General features: G+C 37.4%; 1 protein-coding gene across 1 annotated transcript in view; it reads left to right on the top strand.

Moving 5' to 3' along the window:
- The window catches only part of LOC106875815 (ribonucleoside-diphosphate reductase large subunit), a 30,124-nt gene extending 16,213 nt beyond the window's left edge, over nucleotides 1-13,911 (top strand). Inside the window, exons 11-18 of the mRNA XM_014924095.3 lie at nucleotides 124-567; nucleotides 990-1,139; nucleotides 3,481-3,702; nucleotides 5,083-5,159; nucleotides 8,582-8,717; nucleotides 10,195-10,290; nucleotides 12,416-12,601; nucleotides 13,117-13,911. Of these exons, the coding sequence (XP_014779581.1) occupies nucleotides 124-567; nucleotides 990-1,139; nucleotides 3,481-3,702; nucleotides 5,083-5,159; nucleotides 8,582-8,717; nucleotides 10,195-10,290; nucleotides 12,416-12,601; nucleotides 13,117-13,290 (1,485 nt within the window). The 3' untranslated portion in view covers nucleotides 13,291-13,911. The remainder of the gene's footprint in view (nucleotides 1-123; nucleotides 568-989; nucleotides 1,140-3,480; nucleotides 3,703-5,082; nucleotides 5,160-8,581; nucleotides 8,718-10,194; nucleotides 10,291-12,415; nucleotides 12,602-13,116) is intronic.
- Nucleotides 13,912-15,785: the final 1,874 nt, after the last annotated feature.

Raw genomic sequence — 15,785 nt, 5'->3', positions numbered from 1 at the left:
CATAGTTTTTCATATTTCTGATAAGTACCAAGATCAATATACTTCACCTCTCCCCCCTCCTCTAACATTTGCAACCTTTCTATGTTGGAAATAATTAATATTACAACATAATTTGTCTTGTAGCGCCCTGGAGCTTTTGCTATTTACTTAGAACCCTGGCATGCCGATATCTTTGACTTCCTTGATTGCAAAAAGAATACAGGAAAGGATGAACAGCGAGCCCGAGACTTGTTCTATGCCCTCTGGATTCCTGATCTTTTCATGAAACGAGTTGAAGAAAATGGTGATTGGACATTGATGTGTCCCAATGAATGCCCAGGCCTTTCGGATGTTTGGGGAAAAGAATTTGAAGACTTGTATATCAGTTATGAAAAAGCTGGTAAAGGTAAAAGAACTCTGAAAGCTCAGAAAGTCTGGTATGCAGTTATAGAAGCTCAAACCGAAACTGGTACACCTTACATGCTGTACAAGGATTCTTGTAACCGCAAGAGCAACCAACAAAACCTTGGGACAATAAAATGCAGTAATTTATGTACAGAAATTGTTGAATACACGGCACCAGATGAGGTAAGTCGTTTTGTTCATTAATGTTGCCAACTCTTGTGTGTGTATATAAAGATGTGGGTTGGTCCAACTCATACTGGCATGGGAAACAGATGTTAAAGGTGTGTCTGTGTATGTATGTATATATTTTTGTCTTGCAAGTACTCGCTGACCCTGTCAGTTGCAGGTGCCACTTAAAAGCATGCAGTCCACACTGTAAAGTGATTTGTGTTCAGAAGGGCTTCCAAAACTGACCTCGCCTGTGCTTGAGCCATGTAAAAAGCCCTAAGTGGTTGGTGTTAGGAAGGGCATCCAGCAGTAAAAATCTTGCCAAAACAGTCACAGAAGCCTGGTGCAGGCATCTGCCTGGCTGGCTCCTGTCAAACCAGCATGGAAGGCGGACATTTAACGATGATGTATAGCATTGATATTTTCTTGTTTTTCAGGTGGCTGTTTGTAACTTGGCTTCCATTGCGTTGAATATGTTTGTTCGACCAGATCGCACTTTTGACTTTGATAAATTGAAATCCGTCACCAAAGTAATCGTTAAAAATCTCAACAAAATTATCGACACCAACTGTTATCCTGTGGAAGAGGTAAGCTATCTTAATTTTCCATTGGTGCAGCCCCCAGCCATACCAGCTCCTGTTGAACCGTCCCACTAATACCAGCAATGGTGGTCCCTAACCCACTTAACTACTGTTCCTTCCTAAACAAACACTGCCCTTTCTTCTCAACACCCAACCCAGCTACTATTTACTACTGCACCACTAATACATAACTGGTATCTCAACCCAACTTCCATTTCTCACTGCTAATGTATATTCTTTTGCTACAGTAGAACTGTTACTAATTCTGTCTTCCTGTAGAATTTTTTGACTGGTTTTGGTCTTAAGTGTTGAAACCATGCATTTTAGCTTTATTAACCCCATTATTTTATCAACTTAGGATGGGGGAAAAAATGCAAAAGGGCCTCAGTGTGATTTGAACTAAGAAATATTTTGTCTGATTCTATAACCAATTCTACCCCTAATCTGCAACACGGTCTTAAATATTCACCAACATTTAGACTAAACCAGCTGAAATTTTACAATGCTAAAATTTTAAGACTGGAAACTAGTGTATACTAATAATAATTGTATAATGATTATTAAAAAAACTTAAAATTTACTTTTGATACTTGTAAAAGCAATCTTTTTCCTTAAGTAATGTGTTTTTAAAGCTTATGAGGTTCTACTTGTAGAATCATCTGAAGTTGGTTTTAACCGGCTGAAACTGTCCTTCAAAAGTTCTAAGTTAAAATTTTCCACCAAACCTTAGTCACAATTTATGTTCCTAACACCAGCTGAATAACTTATTTTACTAAATTCTTTGTCACGTTAAAAATTAATTGAAATAAACACAGCATCTCATAGAAATATGGTTAGAAAAGGGTTAATAAGATGGGAGACAGCATTGCTTAAACTTCTTAGAAAATCTGTAGAGATGACTTAAAAGTGATTAAATTGCACAGGTAACACAAAAATGTAGATCAGCATTGACTGAGAAGCCTTTAATATACTTCTTAGTATATTATTGTTGCAAAATGAAATACAGTCCCTACCAGCAATTTATTGTATAATAGTATTTCTGTGTTTATTTTTATCTTCTTCAGACTAAAAGCTTAATCAGGATTATTATGTTAGCAAACATTATTTACATTTTTGTCCTCATCTTGTTTGTTGTTAACATACTGTTTCAGCTTCCCTCCAGCTTTCATCAGGTGTCTTGGGGAAATTTCGAACCTGGGTTCTTATTCCTAAGGTATTTTTCGATGTTGTTATTATTATTCAGGTCACTGCCTGGAATCAAACTCGGAGTCTTGGAGTTAGTAGCCTGCACACTTAACCACTACTCTATATGCCTGTGGTGGTTAAGAGCGCGGGCTACTAACCCCAAAATTCTGAGTTTGATTCCAGGCAGTGACCTGAATAATAATATTAATAATATCGAAAAATACCTTAGGAATAAGAACCCAAGTTCGAAATTTCCCCAAGACACCTGATGAAGGCTGGAGGGTATATTAGCTGAAACGTTGTGTTAACAAAGACGAGGACAAATATCCGATAAATGTAAATAATATAGATAATTCCTCATCTCTTAAATATAAAACTGTACATCAGTAAAGCTAGCAAAACACCTGTATTAATTTATTGATTAAGTGTTTGAACTGGCCATATCCAGCCCAGATATTCTACCCGTTTTATGCTCAAACTGATCAGATCTAGCCTCTCACACCTATTCTACAATGTCATTCAAAAGATAAACAATCACATTGAAATCTCAGATATGAAATAAGCCATGATTACTTGAAACTGTGTGAATAAATATTACATTTGACAGAATAATTTAAATGCTAAAGGATTAAAGAACTGTACTTTCCCCTGGTACTTAAGTATACTTAGATGACCTTGGCAGAGTTTGCAAGCAAGAAGACCAACATTCCCTTGATTTAGTCATTCAGCGCTCTGTTAATGTAGCAAGTCTTACTAAACCTTTATCGGTGGGGGATATGACGTCATGGTCATGTTAGCTGAATATGTGTAATTATTAGTTTTTCCATTGGTTAAAATTACTGCCCATATTTAAATCCTAACTTTCATCAAAGAGAAATCTTTCACGAATACGGTTCTTAGAATTCAGATATCAGCAGTTATAAAAACCCTGATGTTTGGGAAATAAATCAGTGTCTGTTGGTTTTCTACTTGATTCCACGACACTCACTTTCCTGAGATTGAAGTCTTATGTAGCAAGTCTTAATAAACCTTTATCGGCGGTGACATGACATCATACCATCACTGATAAAGGTTTTATCAAGACTTAAACGTTGCTCTGGCCAAACATCTTGACTCTCTTCACTAATGGTTTGGTATTTGTGTTTTTCTTTGTCTCTTCCAGGCAAAACGATCCAACATGCGACATCGACCAATTGGCATTGGTGTTCAAGGTTTGGCCGATGCTTTCCTTCTAATGCGATACCCGTTTGACAGCGAAGAAGCACAAGAATTGAATAAACAGATCTTTGCTACTATCTACTTTGCTTCCTTAGAGATGAGCTGTGAACTTGCTGAAAAATTTGGTCCTTACGAGACTTACGATGGTAGCCCCGTGAGCAAAGGTGTAAGTGGGTCTTTTTAAAGTTTTCACTTTCTCTTCAACTGGTAAAGTTTATGGAAGAAAAAAAAATTCAAGTTAATAAAATCCCTAATTTCTTTTTTCACATTGGTTTGTCATTAGACTCGTCAGTGTTAGGTGCCAACTTGCAGGCTAGGGGTCAGTTGCCTTGACCCTACACTTTCATCATCATTTTTTGTTACATGCAGCAGTCAGCATGCAGTTCCCAGGACTACAAGGCCTGGGAGAGGTGGGGGATGTCGACCTCATGCTAGGGCACAAGGGGGTTTACTATGCAGAGAGGGGGTAGAGCAGGTTCCTGAAGAGGGACTGCATGCCTACTCTCATCTAATAGGGGAAAGGGGAGGGGAAAGAAAAGGCTCACTAGGGGCTGCAAGAGATAATGGTGATGAGATGCTTGGGTCACTCTCCAAGCTGAGTAGAAGCAGGTGGTTTGCAAGATTGGAATAAGGAGTGTGGCCCTGCTGCAGCATTTCAACTTGGATGTCTATTCATAGTTTCAGTTATTTGCTTTCTTATTTAAATGAATTCTCCTTAACCCATTAAGTTCCACTGTCCTATAAATAGGACACTACATGAGAACATTAAATAAGCTACATTATTTACATTTGACGGATATTTGTCCTCATCTTGTTTGTTGTTAACACAATGTTTCAGCCTTCAACAGGTGTCTTGGGGATATTTTGAACCTGTGGGATAAAGCTTAAATAATACAGAACACCACTGGAAAATACGAAAACTAAAAGAAGCAGCACATATTCTAGGACACAACAACCTCCTAAGCAGACCGAGTGCAGATATGAACAACATATGGGAACCGGTATTAAGGAAGGATAGGAAAATAGATTTATAAGCTCTAAAATTCACTCCATAATTGCCCATGGGCATATGGCATAGTGGTTCAGAGCGCGGGCTACTAACCCCAAGATTCCGAGTTTGATTCCAGGCAGTCATCATCATTGTTTAACGTCCGCTTTCCATGCTAGCATAAGACACGTGATGAAGGCTGGAGGGTATATCAGCCGAAACGTGTTAACAAGCAAGATGAGGACAAATATATCTGTCAAATTTAAATAATTCATCTCTTAAATATGGAACTGTATTGAATAAGCTATATCACATTGTCTCAGTGTCCTATTTATAGGGAACCAAGTATTTCCATTTCTACTTGAAGTAAAGGAGTTTTAATAATAATTTTTTTTTCCTTTTAACCTATTTTTAATCATCTGTAATAATTTAAAAGTAATATTGAAACATTTAAGTTCTCTGGGACTTAATGGGTTAAGAAATCCTCATTACACGATAATCAAGAAGTAATTCTATTAGTATTTTAGATGCTCTAAATATATTTTCTTCTTTTTCTAGATTCTTCAATATGACATGTGGAACGCAGATCCACATCCGATGCATGATTGGGCTGCACTCAAAGACCGAATTGCCAAGTAAGACTTCAGCCATTAACTGTTTGTGTTTCCATTAATCTCCAGTCATTGACCGAACCTGTTTGGGGTTGCTAAACCTACAAAACTTAGCCACATCTCCCTTTAATCACAACATACCTTTTGGGTTGGTGCATAATTATTGCAGCTTTTTTTCAACAAATTTTATTCAACGAAAACATCTTTAAGTGATGATCCGACCGTCTGCCAAGCAAATGGGAAGCAGTAAATGAAGTAGATGGTGAATATGCTCCAGAATAATCATTTAGAGATGTTTTTGTTGAAAAAAAAAAGCCACAATAATTATGTACCAACTCAATATCTTCGTAAAGCATTAGTTTGGAATGTCATGGTTGGAATACTTTAGTCTATATTTATAATATCAGGACTTCGCTTTTAGCTGTGAGGATGTGAAGGCAAGCACTCGTGTCTTATATCTGGGAGATCCCTGAAATTAAGGATAAAAAATTCATTTTCATCCTAGTGTGGTGTTGATTTGTTCATGGGTTTCTCAGAGAGCATTAAATATAGGTGCAATTAACTAATTTTAATGAGAAATGACTTCAGCTGCCCCTCTTTGCACAAAAGAAATGCAAGCATTAACTGAGAATTGAACCACTGTACTACTAAATGTCTTTGTACATTGATTGTACTCTTAAAACCCTCTCTGTCTCAAATGATCCCCTTAAACTCGTATCCAACCAACCATTTATTTTTAATCCTACAGCAGTTGTCTGCCCTTCTCAACAAACGAATTTATGTACAATCTGTTATTTTATAGTTTTCAGCCAGCAAAACTATACCAATTAGCGATGATTTACAAGTGTTTTGTTGGCCTAATTGACCCAATAATGTTCCTGTTTGAGCCTTCAGTCTGAAGCTTAGTCATTGAATAGAGTGAATTTTGTCCAAAAGAAAAATGCTTTTAGAAACCTGAAATGGAACAACTTTCAGCATTAAGAATTGAAAGTTAGACTTGTCAGTTTATTAATATTATTATTAGTAGTAGTAGTAGTAGCAACAGCCCCTGCCTGGGCCTCCAGTACCGGTGGCATGTAAAATGCACTATCCAAACATGATCGATGCCAGGCCCGCCTGACTGGCTCCTGTGCCAGTGGCACATAAAAAAGCACCCACTACACTCTCGGTGTGGTTGGCATTAGGAAGAGCATCCAGCTGTAGAAACATTGCCACATCAGATTGGAGCCTGGTGCAGCCGCTGGCTTTCCAGACCTCAGTCAACTGTCCAACCCATGCCAGCATGGAAAACGGACGTTAAACGATGATGAGTAGTAATTAACTGGTATTTTGTTAATCTTGCTGAAAAAAGCAGATCCCTTGGGAATTGAAATCTGCATGTAAGCCCAAGTAATGCAACGTATCTTGTTTGTCACACCCGATTTGATTTACCCCCCTCCCTGATAATGATTTCTTTTATTTGCTGATTTGAGTGGGTTAATATTGATTTCAAATTTTGGCTCAATTTCCAAGGAGAGGGTCAGTCAATTGTATTGATTTTATCGACCCTGGAAGGGTGACATGTAGAGTTGACTTTGTGGAGTTTGAACTCTGAATGTAATAATGGATGAAATGCCTCTAAGTGTTTTCCCAGGCAGTCTAACGATTTTGCTAGCTCGCTGGCTTGAGTGGGTCACTATTAGTCATTTAGCTCCTTACAAGCCTGATCCTTTTCTTGAACATTGTATTTAGCACTTGACAGCAATTGTCAGCTGGTTTCATAACCATGAAGATCAATGGTTCCCTACCATTTCACTACCAAGGACCCTTTTATTTAAATGAGTTTTCCCAAGGACCATAGGCTATTGAAAGGTCTGTCAGCTTAATACATTCATAGACCCCTTCCCCCAGGAACCACTGATGTGGCTGTTCCTTCTGTAAGATTAGAAGAAGCAGTACATTCTGTTGAATAGAATTTCATTTTCCAGCATCAGAACTTTGACAGCATGTTTCTGCATTCACTGTTTGTTGGTGATACCCTGCCAGGTAACCCAGTCAGGCGACACCTCTCTAACCCATCAGTCTGTTTGGGTGGTCGTGGCCGGTGAGGGTTTTACGAGGTTGCAATGCAAATCCTGCTTCAGCTTCTTTTCAGTCGTCTTCTGTGACACACAGAAGAAACATTAGGTCCATTCTTTGACAGGCTCTGCTCCGCACAACACTGGAGCAACATGAAATATAAGTAGAAAAAAAATTGTTTGTCAACATAACATGGCAGTCCTGGTTTAGGACGAATGTTGAAGCTCTGCCAGATCAGATTGGAGCCTGGTGAAGCCATCTGGCTCGGCAGTCCTCAGTCAAACCGTCCAACCCATGCCAGCATGGAAAGTGGATGTTAAACAATGATGATGTTGCTGTAATTTAACTCCAGGCGACATCGTCTCCAGCTGGCTATACCACACGATCAGTGACCTTACATTTTTGAACAAGGGAGTGCTAGATTCCCTTGTTTGAAAATATAAGGACACAGATCGTGTCATATAGCCAGCTAGAGAGGATGTCTCCTGGGGTTAAATTACAGCAACATTCATCCTAAACCAGGACTGCCATGTTATGTTGGCAAATAATTTTTACTTCAAAGTACTGTTGCTGAATATCTCTCGTGAGATTTACAAATAGTAATTTTCTAGAATAAGTACTGTTCTTAAAAAAAAGAACTCTGGTTGATTTTTAACTCAACCCCAGCATGGCCACAATCCAATGACAGAAAGAAATGGTAAAAGGTAGATACTAAATAAGTTGACACCTGTGGCCATGTGTATTTGCAAATTCTAAAGTTTATTTATGAATTATGAAGAGGTTTTGGCAGAATTACATTTGGTTCAGCTATATTCCTCCATTTTCAATTAAAATCCCAGTGAAGTTTCTGTTTTCCCTCCTTTTAGAATTATCAGATAGAAATACCAGTAATTAATTGAAGACCTATTTAATCAACTCCCCTCCCTGCCAATTTTTCAGTACCAATGTAAGAAATTCTTCAAAAATTGCTGAGAGAAAGTAATCACAGATACAGTTTTAACAGTTTTGCATTCAGATTCCTCTGTCAAGTGTAACAATTATTTATTTATTCACATTTAAAAAAAAAAAAAAGAAATTATTCATTATCTCAGCTTTGAGATGTGAATGTAATTGCTTTTATCTCTGGAATGACATTGTAAGGTAGGTGTGAGAGGCCAGATCTGGTCAGTTTGAATGTTTTGGTCAGATGTGGCTGGTTTAGATGCTAAAAGGTTAAAAATATTTTGGATTTGACAAATGAAAATATTTATGCAAAAATTTGATGAACAGCATGATAGGGTCTTAATATGAAAGATAAGCAAAAGAAAAGAAAAAAAAAAATCCTGTTTCTGCGTGTTAGTTTCTCTCACCTGAACCTACGTTACACAGGTAATGCTTATTTGTTACAGACATGGAGTAAGGAACAGCCTGTTACTGGCTCCGATGCCAACTGCTTCCACAGCCCAGATTCTTGGAAATAATGAGTCCATTGAAGCCTATACCAGCAATATTTATACAAGACGTGTGCTGTCTGGAGAATTCATGGTAATTATCCTTATTTTCATATGTTTTATTCCTCTGTATTACACCTTGGCCAGGTTTCTTCTATATCTTCAGGCTGCCAAGTGGAATTGGTAGCCAGGGACGGCATGGAAGCCCCACATTTATCTGAGGATGTTTACATCCTGTATGCTTTGTTATTGCACAGTTTAAGCAAAATGGTATTTGTATGGCCAGTAGTTCTGCGAGGTGGCAGAATCGTTAGCATGCCAGGCGAAACGCTTACCGCTATATTGTCTTTTACGTTCTGAATTCAAATTCTGCCGAGGTCGACTTTGTCTTTTGGGGTCGATAAATTAAGTACCAGTTGCATACTGGGGTAGATCTAATTGACTCTCTCCTTCCCCCCAAATTTCGGGCCTTGTGCCTAGAGTAGAAAAGATTGTGTAGACAAATGGAAAATTTAGGTGCAAATAAAAAGCATCCAGTCCACACTATAAAGTGGTTGGCATTTGGAATGGCATCCAGCTGTAAAAACCTAGCCAAAACTGACTTTGCCTGTGCTTGTGCCTTGTAAAAAGCACCAGGTCCACTGTGCTGGATGGTTGGTGTTGGGAAGGGCATCCAGCTGTAAAAATCCTGCCAAAACAGCCACAGACATCTAGTGCAGGCTTCTGCCTGGCCGGTTCCTGTCAAGCTGTCCAGCATGGAAGGTGGACATATGATGATGAGATAGGTGTTAGTGTTGTATTTATGCTTGCAAAATTGTGGTTTCATTTCCCAGAGCAAGTGATGCGTTGTGCTTTTGAAGCAAAGCATTTCATTTCACATGTGCTCCGCAACACTCTGCTGTGAATGGGTAACCCTGTGATGGACCAGCATCTCATTCAAGGCAAATGTTGTGATTTTGGTTACTTATAGGGCCATGGAATTTGAGCTGGGGCAACCAGCCAGGAGTTCTAGGACTCATGACAGTAATATCAAGGAGTCCATAAATATAAATATATGCAGTTTGTATCTATATGCAACAGTTCTGTAATCGGTTTTTGTTCATTTGTAGAGATGTCTTGAAGTTTTTTTCAGGTGCAGCCTGATTCCAGTTTATTGACTTAAAGAAATTCTGAACCAGTCAAGGTTACCATGAATATAAGTAACATTTCCCGGTGACTTAAGTTTAAGATTAAGGAAAAAACTGTTACTTGTAACTCTTTTAGAATTTCACTGGCAGTAAAGGGAGGCTTTACATGTCATGGTCAAAATGCTAGAAATAGCAACCTGATCTTCCTCAAATGGCATCATTTCATTAGTGCTGCCTTGAAAAAGGGTAAAATAACTTTAATGAATAATATTCTCAACTTGATAATGATTGATTGGGAACTAAACAATAAATCTTTGTAAATTGTGAGGAATATACAGTAAAGGAAATCAACCTATCGTTCTCTTTTAATGGTTATATTAAATCCATATAATTTGGTAAACTATAATGGTTTGATGTGATTGGTTAAATTTTCTTCTCCTTTAGGTTGTCAATCATCATTTGTTGAAAGACCTCACAGAACTTGGTCTGTGGAATGGTGACATGAAGAATGAACTCATTGCCAACAACGGTTCCATTCAGGTGAGTCAATCATCTTTCTAAGTTTGGTAGTCATTGCTGCTATGTATTTTCTTGACTACTAGAAACGGCAGCCACATCTTCAGATACAAAATATAGTTGAAAAAAAGAAAGCTTGATGGTCATGAGTGGATTGTCTTCGATCAACAAAGTCTGCTTGATTGGGGTTAAATATTGTCAACATCATTCGTTTGTCATCTTTATTAAGCAACCGCATCTTTCTTCCCCCAGTATCACACACCTAATTCCATAACCGTCAATGTACCTGAAGCGATGCCCAAAGCTGTGTTTTCTCCCCGACCAGCAGTGTTGGTTTGTTTATATCCTTGTAACTTAGTTTGGTAAAAGAGACCAACAGGATAAGTAGTGGATTTGTTTGAAATCATAGAAGGTGGTGCCTCAGTATGGTCGCAGTCCCATGATTGAAACAAAATAAAATTAGTATTTAATGCATGGCTTTTAGAGCAAGTAATTCTATGAAGCAAGGTCGTCATTGCTGCCATCACTGACAACAAATAACGCATTAATAGCCACCAACATTTTACCATTATCCTCTGATGTTTCTCCTTTGAGTTACTTCCCTTTGCTTGATTATAAGCAACACTTTGTATTAAAATATGGATTGTATCACTGATAGAAGGCCATGGATTGGACGAGAAGGAAGTAGTTGTCTCCATAACATGTCTGGTACCTATTTTAAGGCTGAGTATCTTCTGTTATAGCATCAGGTTTCCCGATGCTTGGTAAAGGAAATTTGTTTGTTGGAGACTTGTGTGTGAAAGATGTAATGACAATAAACCTAGCAATGAATGTGGGGTGCATTTTAAGAATATCTTGTTTATTCTGCACGAACGATTCATTGTTCCTCACATAATAGGAAATATTGCAAACCAGTGACTGTCCCACTGGAAACCTATAACCAATCACAGTTTCGTTCACAAAATGCAGGATATTTAAGCAAAGAAAAGGGGGAAGTCAACTCGACAAAATTTGAATTGAGAATTTCAAAGCTTGATGGAAAGAGATGCATTGTTGTGTTTTTAAACCATTCTTATTATTTCATGAGTGACCGTGTGGTAAGAAGCTTGCTTAAGGCGGCGAGCTGGCAGAAACGTTAGCACGCCGGGCGAAATGCTTAGCGGTATTTCGTCTGCTGTTACGTTCTGAGTTCAAATTCCGCCAAGGTCGACTTTGCCTTTCATCCTTTCGGGGTCGATAAATTAAGTACCAGTCACACACTTGGGTTGATCTAATCGACTTAATCCCTCCTTTGTCTGTCCTTGTTTTGTGGGCAATAAAGACATGAGAAGCTTGCTTACCAACTACATGCTTCCGGGTTCAGTCTCATTGCGTGGCACCTAAGCCTCTGGCCGACCAAAGCTTTGTGAGTGGATTTGGTAAGACAGAAACTGAAAGAAGCCTGGCGTACGTATCTGGGTTTGTCCCCCCGCTCCAACATTGCTTGACAACCGATGCTGGTGTTTAAAGAATTCTCATGGCACCTGGCAGAATCTTTAGCTGCATTTCTCTTGGCTTTAGCTTTCATCCTTTGTGCCATTAATTAGAATTATTTATTGTAAAGGTCCAGTGTTGGGAGAGTTGAAACCTTTTGCTGTTCAGTTACGTTCTCAGTGCAAACCCCTTGCACTGAAGTTGATATGATTCTGTCCTCCTCTGAAGGTGCATGGCTTAGTGGTTAGGGTATTTGGATCATAATCATAAGGTCACGAGTTCAATTCCCAGCAGTGCCTTGTGTCCTTGAGCAAGACACTTTATTTCACATTGCTCCAGTCATCTGTTTGCAAAAATGAGTTGTACCTGTATTTCAAAAGAGCCATCTTGTCACCTGCATCCAGCTGAATCTCCGAGAACTACGTTGATGGTGTCTGTCTGTGGAGTACTCGGCCACTACCGCATTAATTTCATGAGCAGGCTCTTCTATTGATCAGATCAATTGGAACCGAAGGAGTGCCAAATAAATATAATTCTCCTGAGCTCAAGATTAATCCCAGTAACAAAGTACTTGCTCATTAGAAATAAATCCTCAACTGTTTTAAGAATTGATATCTTTATTTCTGATTGCTTTTCTAAATTCTGATGTTTTAATCACCATTTTCCTCTGCCTTAGTCTATGGATGTTCCTGATGACCTTAAGAAACTCTACAAAACTGTTTGGGAAATCTCCCAGAAAATGGTGATTAAAATGGCAGCTGACCGAGGAATTTATATAGATCAGAGTCAGTCAATGAATTTACATATTGCGGAACCAAACTATGGAAAGTTAACCAGCATGCACTTCTATGCATGGAAAATGGTAAGTCTTCTTGCTTCCCGTTTCTCATTTCATTCAATTTTATAAACAACATTCTCAAAGCTATGAGATAATGCATAATTAATTTAAAACAAATATGAATAGATAAGCATTATATTTGACAGTAATCTGTTCACTTCCTGGCATCAAGTCTTGCTACAGGGTGAGAACAGCAAGGGAAATCTTTGGAACAATTGCCATTGACACTCGGAGTTCAGCTTTAAGTGTCCTGCCAGATTCTATAACTGTACAGTCCTTGGATTAATCCTTTAGCATTTAAACTGGCCACATGTGGTCCAAATATTCTTGCTGTTCAAACTGGCCTATCACACCTGCCCTACAGTGTCACTCTAAAATTGAACAATCACAGCTTCGAGGTCTCAAAGCTATGAAATAGTACAAGAATTAATGTATAAAATGTGAATATTACATTTGACAAAGTAACGAGAATGTTGAATAATCGAACCATTCTTTAAAAGACTTATAACATAATAAAACCTTTATTACTTGATAACCAGGGCTTAAAGACAGGAATGTACTACTTACGGACCAAACCAGCAGTGAATGCCATTCAATTCACTGTTGATAAAACGAAACTCACCACACCAGTGAAGAAAACTCAAGAACAAAATGAAGCTGCCATTGCCTGTTCAATTAACAACAGAGAGGAATGTTTGATGTGTAGTGGTTAAAAGAAGAACTGCCAATCCTGCTCTTTCTTTGCTGTGATCGGGTTGATATATATATAAGGATGCATGTATGTACATAAGTCACGTTGAAATATTTACGCATGTCTCTCACATTCAATAAATCTCATGTATGCATCATATATAATTTGTATATACACACACACACATGAAAGGTAAGGATGAAAAGGTGGTTTGGAGTACTGCAATGGATATTCCCAATGCATTTTAGATGCTCAACGACGAATCCTCAGGAAACCCCATTGTACCAAGTTAAAAATAACTACGGCCCTTTTAATATAAACTTCGGTTTCACCCTTATTCTTCCATTTGCTCTGTTTCTTATAAACTGATAAATTACCTGGTTGGTTTATGAAAATGTATACGAAGCTACAAACACAACTAACTATCTATCTATCTATCTATACACACACACACAAGTATAAGCATGTGTATATATATAAAAAAAAAGCATTTACATGAGTATATTTATCCTCTGAAGCATATTGTTGCATTCAATCGAGAATGTTTTTTCGAGAAATGTACCTTGGGGAAAAAAAAAAAAAATTTTGTAAACTATTTTGGACTTTTCATTTATTATTTAATAAAAAAAAAAAAAAATTTCAATACTTTGTTTTTAATGTTATTGGACTGTGATTGATCAAGTTTTTCTTTCAGGCAAGATTATTGGCTGCTATTTCTTTGTTGTGGTGGTTATAATGTTACAGACCCTCTTGCAGCAAACTCGCAGAATAATCAGCTGGGCGAGACGTTTAGTGGTATTTTGCCAATTGCTACATCCAGAGTTCAAATTTCGCCAAGGTTGATCCCAGTGTGTAGTGATGGAATGCTGTCAGACAATCTACCTAGCATGCTAACAATTCTGGTCCCAGTTGTAATAAGTATCCGTGTACATACAGCAGAGGCCAGCCAGAATTCAAGACTCAGTAAATTTAGCCCTTTCCATACCAACCAGTTCTGAATTAAAATCTTCCACCAAACCTTAGTCGCAATTTATCTCCCTAACACCACTTTAGTGATAACTAAATTAATTTACTAAATTTTTCGTTATATTTAAAATTGAAAGAAACAATATCTCAGAATATATACAGTAAGGAAACGGTTAAACATAAGCATATTGAAAAATAACTATTTCATTTAATATGCATATTAATATTTAACAAGTCATGAATTCAGGTTCATTCTGTCAATATCTTCTATATAAACAGATGGGGTTTGAAATGGTGAAATGAGAAATTCTGATAGAACTACAAACAATTCTCTTACTGGACTAACTGATCAAAATGTTCTCTTAACCTTTGTTACCATATTTCTAACCAAATTACACCCCTTATGTGTTTCAATTAACTTCTAACATAATCATAAATTTAGGCTGGTTTCATTAAACAACTCTAACTTTTTTATTTATCAACATATTAATGTGATTTTTGGAAGATAAATTAACGAAAGGTTCTCATCCAATTCTATACCAAAATATTTGTCACAAAGTGACTTTAATTACAGGTAAATTCAACAAAATATTAATTTAAAATTTTTGTTCAAACATCGCTACAGAAAATGGGTTATTTGCTAATATTCAATTGGGTATACAACAAAATATTATTATAGAAGAGTTGTGCACATAAACTGGATTCATTACTCTCTTTTGCCAGTATAAAATTAAAATCCAGAGCAGTACCCAGTATTTGATTCACAAATCTTTTCCAAACTTTGATCCCCCATTTTGTGCACTTTCCTGGCATATACTGCTGAAAACGCACTCGGCCTTTATAGCCCACCATATCCTTATCTATAAACTGTTTTATATGTGCTTTGAACACAGTCAATGAGGGGTCTTATTTTAAATAAGGGATCAAATTCTGGTTTTCCATGTACTGCTCGTGTCTCTTACATGTAGATATTGAGTCAATTTTAAAAAAACCGTATCCTCGTCATTATACTTGAGACATTCGTCGCCAAAGGGTTCATCACTACTCCAGTAATTTGTTATTCTAGGTAACTTTCTAATGCCCATAATAATATTTATGGCAAACCTCAAACTATCCTTTTTTACGCCGTAATCAATTCAAATAGGTACATCGCAAAAAGAAATAGTCTAAAGCTCCACTCTCCTGAGTAAGACTGTGACTTGGTCCAGTTTCTTCAGAAAAATCACTGAAAGAAGGAGTGTTTAAATTTTCACTCCATTCAGGTACTAATTCATTCTCTTTATCGGAGCTCTCGGATTCACTGCTTTCATTTTCGGAAAATGAAACCTAAGATTCATTATCAAATGCCACGTGCTTTTTTTTTTTTTTTGGTTACAGAGTTAGATTTATCAAGGTCTTCAACGGAAAATCCTTCGAATTCTGACTTGCTGCTTGACAGAATAAAATTCGTATCCATTTTTTTGTCAGGATTACAAATTTTGGAAAAAAATCTCCCAAAATTAAAAAAACACGCCGATCGTTGTACAAAATTATGGCTGAACTGTTTACACA

The sequence above is a fragment of the Octopus bimaculoides genome, chromosome 7 (genome assembly GCF_046866305.1).
Source record: "Octopus bimaculoides isolate indiv1 chromosome 7, ASM4686630v1, whole genome shotgun sequence".
Taxonomy (NCBI): domain Eukaryota; kingdom Metazoa; phylum Mollusca; class Cephalopoda; order Octopoda; family Octopodidae; genus Octopus; species Octopus bimaculoides.
The sequence above is the reverse complement of the archived record's forward strand: the minus strand, read 5'-3'. Positions and strand labels throughout refer to the sequence as shown.